The sequence below is a fragment of the Cucumis sativus genome, chromosome 1, assembly GCF_000004075.3.
Source record: "Cucumis sativus cultivar 9930 chromosome 1, Cucumber_9930_V3, whole genome shotgun sequence".
In the NCBI taxonomy this organism is placed as follows: domain Eukaryota; kingdom Viridiplantae; phylum Streptophyta; class Magnoliopsida; order Cucurbitales; family Cucurbitaceae; genus Cucumis; species Cucumis sativus.
The window spans coordinates 31,000,970-31,018,428 of record NC_026655.2 but is presented as its reverse complement, the minus strand read 5'-3'; the positions used below and the strand labels follow the sequence as shown (position 1 = coordinate 31,018,428).

The window sequence follows — 17,459 nt, the reverse complement described above, 5'->3', positions numbered from 1 at the left end:
TTCTCTTTCATTGGTTTTTCCCAATCAAAAACTGAATTGAAACAAAAAAAATATTACTTTCCCTAATGACAAACTGACATGTACAATATTGAACTAAAAATGAAATCAAACTATTAATTTGGTTTGGTTTTCAAGTTTTCATGTTTTCTATTGCACCCACAATACATTGGGGATCAGTTCGGCTCTGATCCTCCCTAGTTTTATCCCATTTTCTCTCGCATAGGAGAAACTTCACTAAATGAGCCTATTGGGAGAAACTGTGGGTTTTAAATTCAATTTATGAATTTTTTTTCTTCCTACGGTAAACACGAACTTTTCATGAATATTTGAGAATCAACAAGTTACCAACCTCCAATAACAAGCCGAACAAGAAAGGAACTCGAAATAACAACTATTATAAACATGACATTCATCGAAACCACATAAAATCAATATTTGTGTGAATTTACATAACAAGTCATTCCACCCAGAAAAAAATCTGTTGTTTTCCTTGAAGAACTTCAGCTAAATACTACCAAAGAAAATAATAAGTATAATAAACACAAATAGCTCATTGCAAAAATAATGAGCTTCTATCGTGAGTTAAAAAATAATCGTTTTTTTTTTAAATCAAGCTTCCAATAAGAAAGTGAAAAAATATACAATTATAATATTGTTATTAGATCTTTCAAAAAATAGAACATATATTACCTTGATAGTGCAATAACAGGATGTTTATTCGCTTCCATCACATCAGTAAACTGGAACAGTATAGCATTTGGAACCTGGGTTTAACATAGCATAAACAAACTATCTCAAGCTTGAACCATTATTCATATTTTTTAAAATCAAACAGGACTTTTCATTGATAAAATGAAAAGAGACAGGCGCTCATAATACAATGAAAAAAAATAAAGCAAAACAAAACAATTACAGCTATTACAGCCAAATACAAACAAAAATAGCACTAAAAAAAGAGATGTTGAAGCCCTTTGCAGTTCTTTTACGTAAGTTGGTGGGTTTTGTGGTTTTTTTGTCTTGGCCGATGGCCCATGTCTGAGACATCAGCAAGTGACAAGTTTGGTTTGACTTTTTCAGATCTCTTCTGTTCATTTTTTGAACTTTGTTGCCTCAGCCATGTAAGATACAAAGTCACCTATGGCTAAAGTCGAGAATCGTACCGATTTCAATAACCCTGCTATCCAAATAACCACGATCCGGCTTAGTGGAGAAAGTGAAGTTGTACACTCATGAACAAGGGGAAATTGGCTATATTACGGAGAGACTATCCCAAAACTAGATGATTCTTGGTTTGCTACATGGGATGCTGAAAACTTCATGGTTATGACTTGGCTTGTCAACTCCATGGTTGAAGACATCAGCAGTAATTACATCTGCTACCCTATAACAAAAGAATTGTGGGATAGTGTGACATAGGTATTTGAGTTTAATTAGACATCAGCAGTACTCTAATTTGGGCAATCAATCACAGGTATTTGAGTTTAATCTTAAATTAGGAGATATATGCCAAGGAGATAACTCAGTGACACAATACTTTTACACCCTAAAAAGGATTTGGTAAGACCTGGATCTCTCTGATTCATACGAGTAGAAGTCTGCAGATGATCAAAAGAATTACAGGAAAACCATAGAAGACGGTCGTATTTACAAGTTTCTTGTTGGCCTCAATGTTGAATTTCATGAAGTTAGAGGTAGAATACTTGGAAAAACCTCTCTTCCATCTTCTAATGATGTGTTTTTCTAAAGTTTGCAGGGAAGAAAGTAGCAAAAATGTTATGATTGGAAAAAATCTTATTGATTCAGTAGAAAGTTCTGGATTGACCAACAAACAAACATGAAGGCCTCTGATCACTCCAATAAGACACATGAAAAGCCTCGAGTCTAGTGTGACCATTGCAATAAACCCCGACATACACGTAAAACCTATTGGAAGCTTCATGGAAAACATGTGAATTGGAAAAGATCTAAGCAGGAGAGAAATTCCCTCTTACACACCTTGAATGCAAATGTTGGTGATTCCAACCTGTTTATCAATAAGCAGATTGATCAAATCCTGAAACTGCTAAAGACTACTTCTTCATCTAGTAATCCTACCTCACATAAACTTATCTCCATGGATTATAGATTCTGGAGTCTCTGATCATATGACCGTTCCTCTTCCTTATCTGCATCCTATTCCCCTGCAATGAAAAAAATTGCATCGCCAATGGTAGTTTCACCCGTATTGTAGGAAAATGAACTATTCCTCTAACTACAAAACTTACGTTGCATTTTGTCCTCTATGTTACAAAATTAGCTTGCAATTTGTTATCTATTAGTAAAATCTCTAAGGATCCTAATTGTCGTGTTGGAAGCTTGATTTAAAAAAAACGATTGGTGGTCTAGAATGATTGGTGGTCTCTATTACTTTGATGAAGTTTCAGCTAGTCATAAACAAGTTCAAGGCTTGAGTAGTGTATGTTCTCCTTTTGTTAAAGAACTATAATGCTTTAGCTTCTTAGATTAGGGCATCCTAATTTCTTTTATTTGAAGTATTTGTTTTTGGATTTATTTAAAGGACTTGATTGTTCATTTTTCAATGTGAAAGTTGCAGTTTTGTCAAACATCATCGATCCACTTATTTACCCAAACCTTACAAGGCTTCTTTAACTTTTTCCTTAATTCACACAGAGGTCCGTGTCTAAAGTTTTAACTCATAATGGTAAGAGTTGGTTCATTACTTTTATAGACGACCATACTCGTTTAACCTGCCTTTATTTGTTGACTAACAAGTCAGAGGTACAAGAGGTTTTTGTTATATTTTTACAATGAGTGAGACTCATTTCAAAACTAAAATTCGCATCCTTAACTATGATAATGGTATTGAATATTTCAATCAACAATTAACCAGTTTTTTACACAAAAAGGATATTTTACATCAAGCAACATGCCATGATACTCCTCAGAAAATGGAATTGTTGAGCGAAAATAGACATTTACTTGAAGTTGTTCATACTCTTACATTTTCTATGAATGTCCCAAAATATTTGTGGGGTGACGCAGTCCTTACAATTATATACCTAATCAATCAAATGCTAATTAAGGTTTCGAATTTTAAAACTCCTCTGAATCATTTTAAAAATTATTTTCCTACTATTCAATTCTTCTTTGACTTACCAATTAAATTAATTGGTTGTGCTTATGTTCATAATCCCAAGCCTACTCGCACTAAACTTGACCCTCGAACTGTAGGCTATGTCTCCCACAAGAAGGCTTGCAAAAATGTTTTGACCCTTCGACCGAAAAATATTTTAAGAGTATAGATGTGTCTTTTTTGGAAAATCAACCTTTTATTAGCCAAAATTCTCTTTAGGGGAGTCACCTAACCTTGAAAATAATTGTTGGGACACTTCACTATCCTAAACCTCATTGATACCAAAATTGTGAGCTTTAATTCTTTGATGCCAAGTGTGGAGAGTTCTTCAGAAAGAGAAACACTACAGACTGACATGACAAGTAAAAAACTGGAACTACAGGTTTATACTAGAAGAAACTTGACTCAGGAATAGAGAACAAATAGTTGATCAATCACAGAACCAATCTAGTACCCTAAAAACTGATTCTGAAGATCCAGGTTACATACATTCTCCTTTTACTTCTTCTAATTCTCCCATTTCTTAATCTCATAATTCCTTTCCTGAAGTCTTTGATCTTGATATTCTAATTGCCCATATGAAAGGTACCTGTAAATACATCAAATATCCCATTGCAGACCATTTTTCTTATTATAAACTGTCTGACAGTGATAAAGCCTTCACATCCAAAATAACCAACTTGTTTGTTTCAAGGAATATACAGGAGACACTGAATGATATGCATTGGAAATTAGAGATAAATCCGTTGAAACAAAATTGCACATGGCACATAGTTTAACTACCAAAAAGAAAAAGAAAACAGGTGGATGCAAGTGGGTAATCACGGTAAAATGTAATGTTGATGGTAGTGTTGAAAGGAACAAGACCAGACTGGTTGCTAAGGGATTTACTCAGGCCTATGGAGAGTTGATTATGAAGAAACATTTTCTCCAGTTGCTAAAGTCAATTAACATTTTCTCCGGTTGCTAAAGTCAATTCTATTAGAATTTTGTTGTCTGTTGCAGTTAACTTTGATTAGCCTCTCTATCAACTTGATGTTAAGAATGCCTTTCTCAATGGCCAATTGGAAGAAGAGGTATTTGTGGACTTGCCACCTTATTTTGAGGTAAATCTCAGAATTAACAAAGTGTGCAAGTTAAAGAGATCAATACACGATCTTAAACAATCTCCTAGAGTCTGATTTGAACACTTCCAAAAAATGTCAACATGAGCTTAGCTCAAATGACACCTGTATGTATCTGCGGACATGAGGTCCCGAGTTAAAAAAAAACACTTCGAAAAGCCATTCACGAGCTATGGATTCAATCAAAGTCAAGTCGATCATATGATGTTCTACAAACATACAGGAAATGACAAGGTTGTGGTTTAGATAGTTTATGTTGATGATATCATTCTTATAAGCAATGATGAGACAGAAATGACTTTCGTGAAGAAAAAGTTAGCAGAAGATTTCCAAATCAAAGACCAGGAATTTTCAAGTACTTCCTAGGCATGGAGTTCGTCAGATCCAAAAGTGGCATTCTTGTCGACCAAAGGAAGTATATTCTTGATCTGCTAAAAGAAGCAGGTTTACTTTTCTGAAACAGCTACGAGCCTCTTTATTAATGTATAAATAAAAGAAACTTGCAAAATTTGTTAAAATAAAATACTTGCACACTACTTGAGCAAAAGAGTAGAAAAATAAGAACAAAACAAAAAACGCAGTGAAAGCACTCTTAGTTCAATAGGAAAAGGAGTGTGACCAATTTTTTTCCAAAGTGCAATTCAATTCAGGTAAGTTTTCTCTCCCTCTCTCCTCCCTCTCTCCTCTTTTCTCTCTCCTCCTCCTCCTTCCCTTCAACTTCTTTGCCGATTACCCTCTCCGGTAGACACTGCTAGACGTCGCCGAGTACTTTGGCATTTCTCTAGCAACCATTCTTAACTTACAAAGATGGAAGTAAGAAGCTGCAAAATCAACAATTTTTTTTTCTACATCTGACATGAAGATGAAGCTTATCACATTGAAGATGTTGAAGCTAAAATTACTATGACTTTATCAATCTTACAATTTAGATGGTTCATTGAAATGGTGAAAGATTTGAATAAAAAATCTGAAGAAGAGTATTTCTGTAAGAAAGAAAAAGTTGAGTGTGGAAGGGTTGAACCTTTCAAATTCATAACCAATAGTGGATGTATTTTGAGATGCATTGCATGGCCTAGTACAGGAGGAAGATCTTTTATTCATATCCCCATTAAATAAGGGTGGAAAAGCTTTGGAAAAATGTTGGGAGACTTCAAGGAAGTCCATGAATATAAAATTTGGTTCTCCTCACCAAGTTCAACACCATCATGAAGCAGCCAATTAAAAGTATGAAAGGAAGCTATGCAGAGATAGCAGAATCAAAAGAGACATCCAGGATCTCTCTCCAATACTGCATCACAGAGTTCAAGCAAATATTGGGGGATTAAAAATTCGATAGTCTTCAAAGCACTTTGATAATCTTTGGGTTGTTTCAAAACTTTTCTAATTTGATAGTTGGGTAAAAATTAATGAAGCATTAGAACTCTTTTTCGATTCAAAAGTTATCATCAACCCTTTATCTGCAGACAATGCTCTGATTGAATTGGAACGTGGTCTTTTGAAGGAGTTCATTGAAAATCCAGGCAAATGGCAATATTTTGATGGCTTTCATTTAAAGTTTGAAAAGTGGAACAATCTCATCCATGGAAGACCAATATATTCGAAACGCTATGGAGGGTGGATTATAATAAAAAATCTACCTTTTGATTATTGGTGTAATAAAACTTTTGAAGTGATTGGAGCTCATTTGGAGGATTAGAAAATATTGCAGCTGAAAGTATCAACTTCATTAATGTCTTAGAAGCCAAGATTCAAGTGAAGGAGAATAAGTGTAGTTTCATTCCGGAAACCAATGAGATTTCTGATGAAAGAAAACGAAACACTTTTTTGAATTTCGGGGATATTTCTGTTTTTAATCCACCCAGCAAAGTACAAGGTAATTTATTTACTCATGATTTCTCAAATCCATTAGATATTGCCATAATAAACCAAGCTACGAAGGATGAAGGTTTTGAGGAAGTTTCATTTAGCTCCAAGTTTGAATTTCTTCATCCTTCAAACTCCATCCCAAGCACACAAAGGAACCCTTATAAGTTGTCTGAAAGGTTGTTTTCTTCATCTTCATCAGAGGTCAACATCAACTCACTGGAAGGAACCCTTATAAGTTGCACTACCAAGCGAAGTACACTGAACTCTCATCAAGAGTGCGAGCGAAATCCAAGCAAGGTGCAATATGGGATTGCTAATCTAGAGGAAGCTGGCAATCTTGAGCAACATAAGAAAATAATTTAACTTATAATTCTCAAAGCCTTTGATTTTTTTTGTTGATTTCTGATGGTATCACTAAATAATAAAATGATGCATAAAAATAAACAAAAATATGTCCTATAGTTATCACCACTTAACCAAGAGAACCAATCCAATAATTTGTCTAAGATAAATAACAGGAATGAGAAGAACCATATGTTGACAAACAAATCCTAAAAATTGAAAAGTGAATATTCCTTTCTTCAATACTCAAGTTGAACATCTCAAACTAATAAAGATAGGGAAACAGCGAGAATGTCAAAATGCTATGGTAAATTTTACAAGAAATACTACAGAAACTTTATAAATAGATGGAAGCAAAAAGAGACCATATAAATAATACAATTTGTTGCCCAAAAAGAGGCTTACCAACGGTGTTTCCCCCTCCACTTCATCAGCAAGCACGTGCCCAATTATTAACAGAAGTGAGTAAATTTCTTCTAGTGTTTCAGTTGGGTCAATGATGCCCCTTCCCTACAAAACACCACCGACAAAAATATATCAATCTTCGCATTATGTGGAGACAGTAAAAGATATAAAAATAAGAAACCAAAAAAGTTAGTTAAGAAACAAGGCTTATTGTCACAGACGTGGAGGATATATAAACTGCTGAATATTTATGGGTAAATTAATAGAACTAGAACCACATGGAAGTTTTCAAGTGAATTATTCACATCAGAATTGAACATGCTCCGTGGAAATTGATAAGTCTAAAATAACATATTTACTAATTAGAGAAAGCCAAGGGAGTTTCGAGAGTACTCTCTTCTCCACAATGCTCAACAGATCTACAAATTCCGCATATGCCAAATTTGCTAAAACAATGCCTTCCCCCTCTCCCTCACAGTCTCAATAAAGCGTTTTTTTTATAAGAACAACTTTCATTGAAAAAAAAAATGAAAGAATACACGAGCATGCAAAAACCAAGTCCACAAAAAAAGGGACTCCCTCAACAAGAAGGGACTCCAACTATACAAAATCATGTCTAAAGCTTAATTGCAATAGGTCTTCAAAATTGAAGCCCAACGAGAAACAAGAAGATGAACAAGAGACCAGATTTCTCCACTCCCTCTTTATCCCTAAACACCCTACTATTCCTCTCATCCCAGAACACCCATAAGGTGGCACAAACACTAGCGCACAAGAGAAAACGACCTCTCCCCAAACAGTGGATTGAGGAGGAAATGAAATGCATCCAAATAGCATTTCATTTCTTCTAATAAAAAGTTCACTAATAAATGCATGAACACCTTCAAGCTTCCTGGTGTAAGAACCCGTTGGAGTCAATAAAATTTTAGCCTCCTCATGGTGTTCCCTCACCAAGGATTTCAAGATTGACTCAGTGCAAGATATAAGCCTAATCAGTCGTCTTTTCTTCAATTGGATGTTTAGTGTGTTTAGTCTTCTTATTTCTATTTCTTTGTACTTCCTTTGAGTTGTTTTGTTTTGCTTTTGGACATACACCTTTGTTTTTGGTTTTTTTAGCTTCTTTGGATATGACGAGGGTGCTATGGGTGTCAACCTAATTGAGATGCCTAGGTGCACCTCGTGATCCATGGTTTACATGCTCATTGTATAATTCTCTTGTACTATGAGTTTCTGTTTCATTATTAATATATTAATAAAGAGCTTTTCAAAAAATAAAAGCATGAACAGATTAGACAGGTTGATTTAAAACTAAAATCTTCTATTCTGAAAACAAGCATCTTCCAAATAGCGATTTCATTTCTTCTTGTAGGCATCATAACTTTAGTGTAAGCTTGATCAGTTTCTGATTCTCACACTTGAACACTTTCTATCACATTTTGGGGGATTCCACCATTACTACTTGAAGACATACGACTAATTTAATCAAAAGGTTTTTTATTGGAAAAAAATACATACACGTCAAGTAGTTTTGTACCTAAGGATAAGAACCTTTCAAATGGTCATTGTACTTCATTTTATACATATCAAATAGTTTATATGGACTTCACTTTATCAGTCGCTGACTCTCATGCATGGGATGATTGTACCCCTTGAGCTAGATGGGTCAAATGACAGATGAACTTGAACTACAAATCAGGTTAACTCTGAACCCAGCATGGTCTAATTCTTTTTTTCTTTTTCCACATTTGAAATGTTGAAAACTAAATAACAAACCCATTATTCAAGCAGTTAACATCGTAGAATGTTCCACAAAGGTATCCTTAGTGCATGGAAAGGAACCTGATTAAGCTTCGAGAGACGCTCTGAGAACAATCTTATGAGGAAGGGAACTGTGACATTTATTGCTGCCCTCGCAATAAGAGCATAAGCACTTAATCTTTCATCCATGGCTGCAGAAGCAACAAAATGCAGATAGTGACAAATGGTAGCAGGTAGAACATCATTTATCACAATAATGGTTTTGAAAAGTAGGTTACTATAATTCTCTCACCAGAAACGGAAGCTTGAAAATATTCAGATTCAATATTGTCATCTAATGCAGAGGCAGATGCAGCTGCGACCCCATATCACCATTAGCTAATAATATAAGTTAAGAGAAGATTTCTCAAATTTAGAAGCAAGCTCTAACCACCTTTTAGCTCTGATTCCACAATCAAAGCAAACAAGTTAGCAGCAGCGCTGATACCTTCTTGTGGAAGCAATGAATTCTGACCACACCTCTCTAATGGCTGAAGAAAACAAGGGCAAAAGAAATCTCAATTTAGACTACTTATTGCAATAATTAGTTCCAAAATCATACAATGTCAGAAATATTTAAAATATACAGATAAATATCCGTGCAATTAAGAACTGTGACTCATCTTCAACCAAGTGCAAGCAATAGTGTTTCTGGAAGCCAATGGTCCTTTTAGCATTAAAAGCAGAAAATGAGAGGCATAAGAGAGACAAGACAAGACACTCCACTAAAAACTAGGACAAGACAATCTAAAGATAAAATTTTTAGACGGACGTCTCCTAGTGTTTGAAAGAAGAACGGAAGAAGAATCAAGGCAGAATAATTATATTTATTAAACCACCAATTCATCCAAAAGCTTAAGCTTGTGGTTGAAGGCAAATTTAATTATATATCACCAACACTCCCCCTCACTTGTTGGGCTTTGGCTTGAAATATCTGAAAGGCCCAACAAGTGGAATCAATTTTAAATGGGGAGGAAACGACAATGCAGGGGCTTGAACACAGGACCTCCCTGGACCACCTGCTCTGATACCATATTAAACCACCAATTCATCCAAAAGCTTAAGCTTGTGGTTGAAGGCAAATTTAATTATATATCACCAACAATATTGTTCTCCTTAATGAAGAAGATTGACTAGCCAAACTTTATCCAATCACCCCATAACTGCATTGTTCTTGGTAATGAAGATTTACTAGTTCAAACTTAATACAATTACAAGACAATTTATTAAATATTGAGTGCTACATACTATGAGGAGGGCTGTCCAGGAATCAAGTAATATATCACGGGCCTGCCAACTCCACGTCTCCTCCTCGCTGTTATGGGTCATAAGAACCTTTACAACTTCACCCATTAAACTAGATAACAGTTGAAGGGTGCCAAACGGTCTGGAATATCAATGCAAAAGAATCCGATCAAACGTGACCAACCATATAAATTAAAAATGGAATAGTTACAAAGCATGACTATAAATTTGTTACTGAATCACAAGGAACGCTCTTTTACTGACCTGATTGATTTAAGTAGTTGGTCAAACACAGAGGGACTTGTTACGGTTGCAATGGATAGCAATGCACGACAACCATCAAGCATTTCACTTAACCCAAGAAAAAGATATTGTACATGAGAAAAACAGACAAAATATTGAACAGAAGGATCATGAAGAAATCAAAAGTGCAAGCTAACCTTTCACATTTTCCACTTTCAATTGCTCTCGAAACAGCATCCGGAGGATCAATCCACTGTATTATCCCCAAAAGGAGCTGTAATAGATGATTTTCATGCATCTGCCCATTATCTGATCATTAAACAACATTCTTACTACAACAGGAACTTTTTTATTAACAATAATATTATACTCAGTGACAGATAAAACAAATCACATAACATAATTTTGTGAATAGAAAAAGAAAATTCTCATTAAAAACTGAGGACAGGCAAAATCCAAAATGCAAGAGAGATGAGATATCCACACGAAGCCCCAAGACTATAGAAAATACTCCCAAGTCATTCACAACATATCATTAAGAACAGAATTTTCAAAGCACAAGGCAAAGTAGCAAATTCCTTGATTGCATCAAGATGTTGGATTTAAAAAGTAGAAAAGAGTATTTGATAGTATGAGGTTCCATCTCAAAACCAGTTGACAATGAGACGAGTAGCCCATCTATCTTATTTTGAGTGTGAGTCTCCTTGGTTTTTCTAATGACTCTCAACATCTCCAACAAAGAGAACACAAGGTTTACATAGAAACCCTAAAACAAAGCGAAAAAACCACAATAGAGAGTCTTCTAATACTTCCACACACAATGAAAGTTACAAAAGAAGACAACTTTATAGGCTAGCAAGCCCTAATACAAAAAAGGAAATAAACTTAGGGTAAAGAAAAATACTAAAATATCCTTGAGGCTAGAACTATCAACAAACCCCCTTAAATTGGAGAGTAGATATCAATCAAACCAAACTTGCTAACACAAGTCAAAATTTGGCCAAAATAACCCTTTTGCACGAACATCTTCAACTTGTTGACAAGATGGAATATACGGTACTGCCACTGTTCGGTTTCTGTTTCACACACAATGAAAATTACCGAAGAAGACAACTTTATAGGCTCTAGCAATCCCTAATACAAAAAAGTAAATAAACTTAGGGTAAAGTAAAATACTAAAATACCCTCGAGGCTAGAACTATCAACAAACCCCCTTAAATTGATGTCAATCAAACCAAACTTGCTAACACAAATCAAAACTTGGCCAAAGTAAAACTTTTGCGAGAACATCAGCAACTTGTTGACAAGATAGAATATACGGTACAAAGTGGCTGTCAATCTCCACATGTTTCCTTCTATAATGTTGTCAGGATTATTGGCTATGCTTATAGACGCTTTATTATCTCAATAGAGCTTTATAGGTAAAACACAGTCTTGGTGAAGATCAGACAAAACTTTCTTCAACCGGACTTTTTATTATATTCTCAATCTCATAGCTCTGTCTTCCAGCTTCAGCACTGCTTCTTTTTCCTTTCTTTTTTTAAAGGAAAAGGCCTCTTTATTAATAATATAAAACTCAAAATACAAGAGTTATAGTCGTTTTATTATCTCAATAGAGCTTCATAGGTAAAACAGAGTCTTGATGAAGATCAGATAAAACTTTCTTCAACCATACTTTTTCACATATTCCCAATCTCATAGCTCTGTATTCCAGCTTCAACACTCCTTATTCCTTTTTTTTTTTTTTTTTGAAAATGAACGGTCTCTTTATTAATAATATAAAACTCAAAGTACAAGAGAGTTATATAATGATAAAAAACAAAGAGACCAAAAGGATCAAGAGGTGCAACTGAACATCTCAACTAGGTTGACACTTCCTTAGTGCCCTCATCACATTCAAGAACACACCAAACAAGATACAAGAGTGTATAGAGAATCCTAACTAGACAAAATATTCCACAAAATCTCCCAGTTTTGCATTATATTTAATAGGAGCGTCAGCAAGTATACATCCAATCATACTTGTTCCTTTTAACAGGCCAAGGGTGTATTTCTACTGTGTAACAAAGATCCTTTCCCTTGATTTTGCCACCTATTCCAAGGAAATAGTTTAGATTCCCTAGATCTTTTATCTCAAACTCGTTAGCCATTTTCTTTTTCAGCCAAGTGATCAAAGTCGTATCATCTCCTGACAAGAGAATATTATCTACATACACAATTAGAACAATTTTCTTACATAATGACCATTTTGTAAACAGCTTGTGATCAGAGTGTCCCTGGGTGAAACCTTGGAACCTAACAAATGTAGTAAACTTGTGGAACCATGCTCTCAAGGAATGTTTCAAACCATACAAAAACCTCTCGAGTTTACATGCCTGATGATCAAATTAAGCTTCAAAAACGGGGGGAGGGGAGGGGCTTATATAAACTTCTAATTAACCGGTCAAAAATTCATTTTTCACATCAAGTTGATGAAGAGGCCAATCTTTATTAACTGCAACAAAAAAGACCCAAATCGTGTTCGACGTAGCGCTATAACGGAGAAAGTCTCAAAATAATCTGTCCCACAAGTTTGAGTAAACTCTTTCTCTATAAGTCTAGCCTTGCACCTATCTATAGTTCCATCTGATTTATACTTCACAGTAAACACTCACTTGCACACAACTATTTATTCTCTTCGGGAATAGCACTAAGATCCCACATATTATTCTTTTCAAGATCTCCCATTTCTTTGGTGAAGGTTGTTTTCCAGTCCAAATTTTTTATAGTCATATGTAAGATTTCAGTATTGTTGTTGTATCTAGGTTTCCCCTTTTCAACTTGAGAGCTACCAACTTTACCTTCTTATGATCTGCCAAGTTGGTTCTTGCTCCTAACCAAATATTTTTCTTGTTCCTTGTTTGCAATTTTGACATTGGTTGTACAAAGTTTGTTCAAAATGGGGGAAGAAATCTCTTCTTCATCAAGTTCTTCATCTTGTCCTAAGAACAAATTGACCTCTTCCCTTGTCTTTCACTGTTTACCTCTAATTGCACCCACCATGTCGAGGCTCCCCCTTTCAACTTGAGAGCTATCAACTTTACCTTCTTATGATCCGGAGTATTCACGTAATCGAAGGAACTCTGTGTCCTTAGTGTGAAAGTCTTCCTCCCGATCATCATTGATTCAAGAATCTGAATTTGGGGATCCTTGGAGCATTTCTTGAATATTTTGTTGCTTTCTTGGATTTTCTTGGACTTGTCTTTGAATTCTTGAAAGCCTTTCTTGAAGTACTTCTTGCTGAATTCTTCTGTTCCTCATCGCATCGTTGTCTCTCCTTCCTCTTCCAACCCATTCTCACTCATACGATCGGCCATTTTCTTGGTTTTGATGAGGAGCTATCGCCATTATTTCCACCCATCTTATGAAAGCATCAATGCTTTCTTGAAGACCAGTAAGTGCCACATAAATTCCCTCAAATGAAGAGTCAACAAACAACAAGCATCGGGTTGATGTTCTTGGAGAGAGGCCATCTCTTGTTCTTCCACACGGTTGTCCTCCACAATCAGTCAATTAGCTCTTTTTTCGGCCATCTGTCCCAAATCTTGGAGGTGCTCTGATACTAAATTTGGTGCAAATCAAAAGTCCAATTTTCATCAAATGATTATTCTCTCAAATGAGAAGATAAATGTTGTATTCATACAGAAATATGAGTACAAGGTCCAAACTACCCTTCTAATGAACTTTATAACTTTCCTCATTTAAAAAACAAGTAACTCTCTTTTAATACAAATAACTCCCTTTCTTATTGCTCCATCACAAAGCGGCTTTTTGGACCCTATTTTAATTGCAAACAAAGTTGTGGAGGACTATAGAATCAGAAAAAAGAAGGGATCGATCATTAAATTAGACCTTGAAAAGGCTTTCGACAGAGTGGATTGGGCATTTTTGGAAAAAGTAGTGCATAAGAAGTTCACCGAAAGATGGATCTCATGAATAATGGGATGTATCAAGAATCCTAAATATTCAGTCTTCATCAATGGAAGGCCAAGAGGAAGAATTTCAGCTTCAAGGGGTCTTAGACAAGAAGGTCCTCTTTCTCCCTTCCTTTTTCTTCTGATTAGTGACGTTTTGAGCAGTCTCTTCTCCAACCTTCATAAGAAATAAATGTTTGAAGGCTTTCTAGTTGGAATCTTTCAATTTGCAGATGATACACTCCAGTTTTGTAAATTTGATGAGGAAAGGATGGAAAATCGTAGGAAAACATTACTAGTCTTTGAATGGTGTTCCGGTCAAATGATTAATTGGGATAAATCAGCAATTTGTGGTTTAAATATTGATGACAATAAGGTTATTTCAACAGAAGACATTTTAAACTGCAAGGTAGAAAGTCTCCCCTTCATTTATCTCGGTCTTCCTTTGGGAGGTTATCCAAAAAAGTGCTCATTTTTGGCAGCCCATTCTTGATAAAGTCCATGGAAAGCTAGATAAATGGAGAAGATACAATCTCCCTAGGGGTGGGAGGATTACACTATGCAAATCAGTTTTTTCCAGCCTCCCCACCAACTATATGTTTGTTTTCCTCATGCCAGAATCTGCTCTAAGCTCTTTGGAAAGAATCATGAGAAAGTTCTTTTGGGAAGGAAACAAGGGAGGCAAGCTAAACCACCTAGTCAAATGGGATGCTGCAATTAAATCTTACAAAGATGGAGGACTTAGTTTGGGCAAGCTGAAGCACAAGAATCTGGCCTTATTGTCTAGGTGGGGATGATGTTTCCCAAAAGAACAAAATTCCCTTTGGTGTCAAGTGATCAGAAGCATTCATGAAAGTAGTACTTTCAACTGGCATTGAAATGAAAAAGAAACCGTGAGTCTAAGAAGTCCTTGGACTAGCATATCAAGGCAATGGCACAAAATTGATTCATTGGCTCTTTCCAAATTAGGCGATGGCAGCAGAATATTGTTTTGGAAGCACCCTTGGATGGACATTATCACTTTGGAGTGTAAATTTTCAAGATTGGTTAGGATTGCACTCAATCCAAATGGGTCTATTTTAGATCATTGGAACTCTTCAAACAACTCTTGATCCATCTATTTCAGAAGATTGCTTAATGATGAGGAAATATTAGATTTTCAAACCTTGTTGAGTCAGATTTCTTCTTCACAACCAGCCTCCTTTCCGTATCAAAGGTTTTGGTCCCTTGATACCTCAGGCTCCTTCTCAGTAAAATCACTTGGTTAAGCATCTGATAGACCTCCCGTCATATACCGTTATAGTAGAAGAAAGAAAGTTAGTTAGCAGACTGTTAGCTAAAACAGATAGTTGGTAGACTGTTAGCCAAAACAGTTAGTCAGGAAGTTAAGAAGTTAGTTAATACCGTTAGTGCTACGGTAATAAAAAGAGAGGCTAAGAAAGAAAAGAGCAGGCAATTTGTAATGAGAAAATAGAGAGAGAATTCTGTGCATCTTTGGAAGATAAGATACAGAAGAACAGGATTCCCTACATGTAAAGTCATTGACTAGATACTATCAATAAAGTTTACTTCATAATACGTACGGTTCCCATCAGCATCTTTCGACATCTCCTTTGGAAAGTTCTTCATACAAAAGGCTTTGGAAATCTAACAGTCCAAGGATAAATATATCCATATGGATTATGCTGTTCGGAAATTTAAACTTTGCCTTAGTACTTCAAAGAAAGCTTTCCTCCCATGCCCTCTTACCTCATGCTTGCTCCCTTTGTGTTGATAAAATGGAAAACATCCAGCACCTTTTGTTCGATTGTGTCTTTGCATATAAATGTTGGTTCTGCCTTCTCCAAGCATTCAATTTTTGTTGAGGTTTTTATCATGTTTCTAAGAACAATGTGTTTCAAATTTTTGCTGGTCCAGACTTGAAGAAGAAAACAGCTGAATTGTTGTGGGCAAACACAGTAAAAGCACTTTTAGCTTAAATTTGGTTTGAAAGAAACCAAAGAGTCTTCCATGATAAATCATCAACTTGGTTGGAACGCTATGATTCTGTTCGTTTGAATGCATCTTCATGGTGCTCATTATCTAAATATTTTCAGGAGTAATCTTCGCAGCAGATTGTTTTAAATTGGCCAGCCTTTATAGCCTCCCCACCTTGAAGTTCTAGATTATCATGCCTTCCGAATCAGCCTTCTGCTCCAATCAGTTTTTGCTCAATCAACGATTATTAGTTTTTTTTCTTTGTATTCGGCTTGCTGCCTTGCTTTATGATTTTGTTTTGGATAGTTTTTTCTTTCATCTTGTTTGGCCTTGCACTGTGGCCTTTGATTTAATATTGTATTTCTTTTTAGAAACTTGGTATATGGGTTTTTCTTTTGCTTTTTGGATGTGAAGAGGGTAATAAGAAGGTGTCAACCTAGTTGAGATGCCTAGGTGCGCCTGCTGATCCTCCTCCCCCTTTTTGCTCTTTGTATAACCCTCATGTACATTGAGCTTTGTCTCTCTATTTTCAATATTAATAATAGTGAGACTCATATCCTTTTCAGAAAAAAAAATACAAATAACTCCCTTTCTATTACAATTAATACTCTTTCTTACTCTCTAGTACACCACGAAACCTCAAATTTATCAGTGAGGAGGAAAATCTACGATAAAATCAAGTAGCAAATACGGTCATGGTGTTCATAGCACTCCCTCTCAAGCTGGAGCATAGATGTCAAGCAGACCCAACTTGCTAACATAATAGTCAAAGCTTTGATAGAAGGGACAAAACCATTGTTTCTCCAAAGAGGTGGTAATACTCGAAGGGACCCCAAACATTGCTATGAATAAGGGTGAAGAGCTAAGAAGGTCTATAAGGATCAAACGGAAAGGTGGCTCCATGTTGTTTTGCATGAATGCGATCACATGACAAAGAAGAGATATCAACTTTATTAAATAAATATTTCATATATTGGAAATTTGGGTGACCAAGGCGAAAATGCCACAACATATGATCTTCTTTTGAAGATGAAAAATAAGAAGACAACAAACTAGTCCTATAACAATTTCTAGAGAGAGCATCATCGTCAAGAAGATGGAGTCCTCTATTATGTTGGGCAGTGTCAATCGTCCTCCCCGAACTCAAGTCCTGAAAGAAAACATTATCCAGTGAGAAGACAACATGACAATTCAGATCTCTAGTTATCTTACTAATAGATAATAAATTGTAAGATAATGTGGGTACTACATACAGCACATTGGATACATCCATCAATGGGAGACATATGACCCTTGCCCATAATAGGAGTAAAGGACCCATTTGCAATCCGAATCTTTTCATTACAAGCACTCAAAAGATATGATAGAAAATTA

General features: G+C 35.6%; 1 protein-coding gene across 2 annotated transcripts in view; it reads right to left on the bottom strand.

Annotated features, from left to right (window-relative positions):
* Nucleotides 1-17,459, bottom strand: part of LOC101215118 (exportin-4) — a 65,550-nt gene that overhangs the window by 22,001 nt on the left and 26,090 nt on the right. For both annotated transcript variants that reach the window (XM_011661964.2, XM_011661965.2), the window contains 8 exons: nt 10,353-10,464; nt 10,177-10,263; nt 9,916-10,054; nt 9,062-9,158; nt 8,921-8,983; nt 8,710-8,819; nt 6,871-6,975; nt 691-764 (listed from right to left, as the gene is read on the bottom strand). In XM_011661964.2, the coding sequence (XP_011660266.1) occupies nt 691-764; nt 6,871-6,975; nt 8,710-8,819; nt 8,921-8,983; nt 9,062-9,158; nt 9,916-10,054; nt 10,177-10,263; nt 10,353-10,464 (787 nt within the window). The remainder of the gene's footprint in view (nt 1-690; nt 765-6,870; nt 6,976-8,709; nt 8,820-8,920; nt 8,984-9,061; nt 9,159-9,915; nt 10,055-10,176; nt 10,264-10,352; nt 10,465-17,459) is intronic.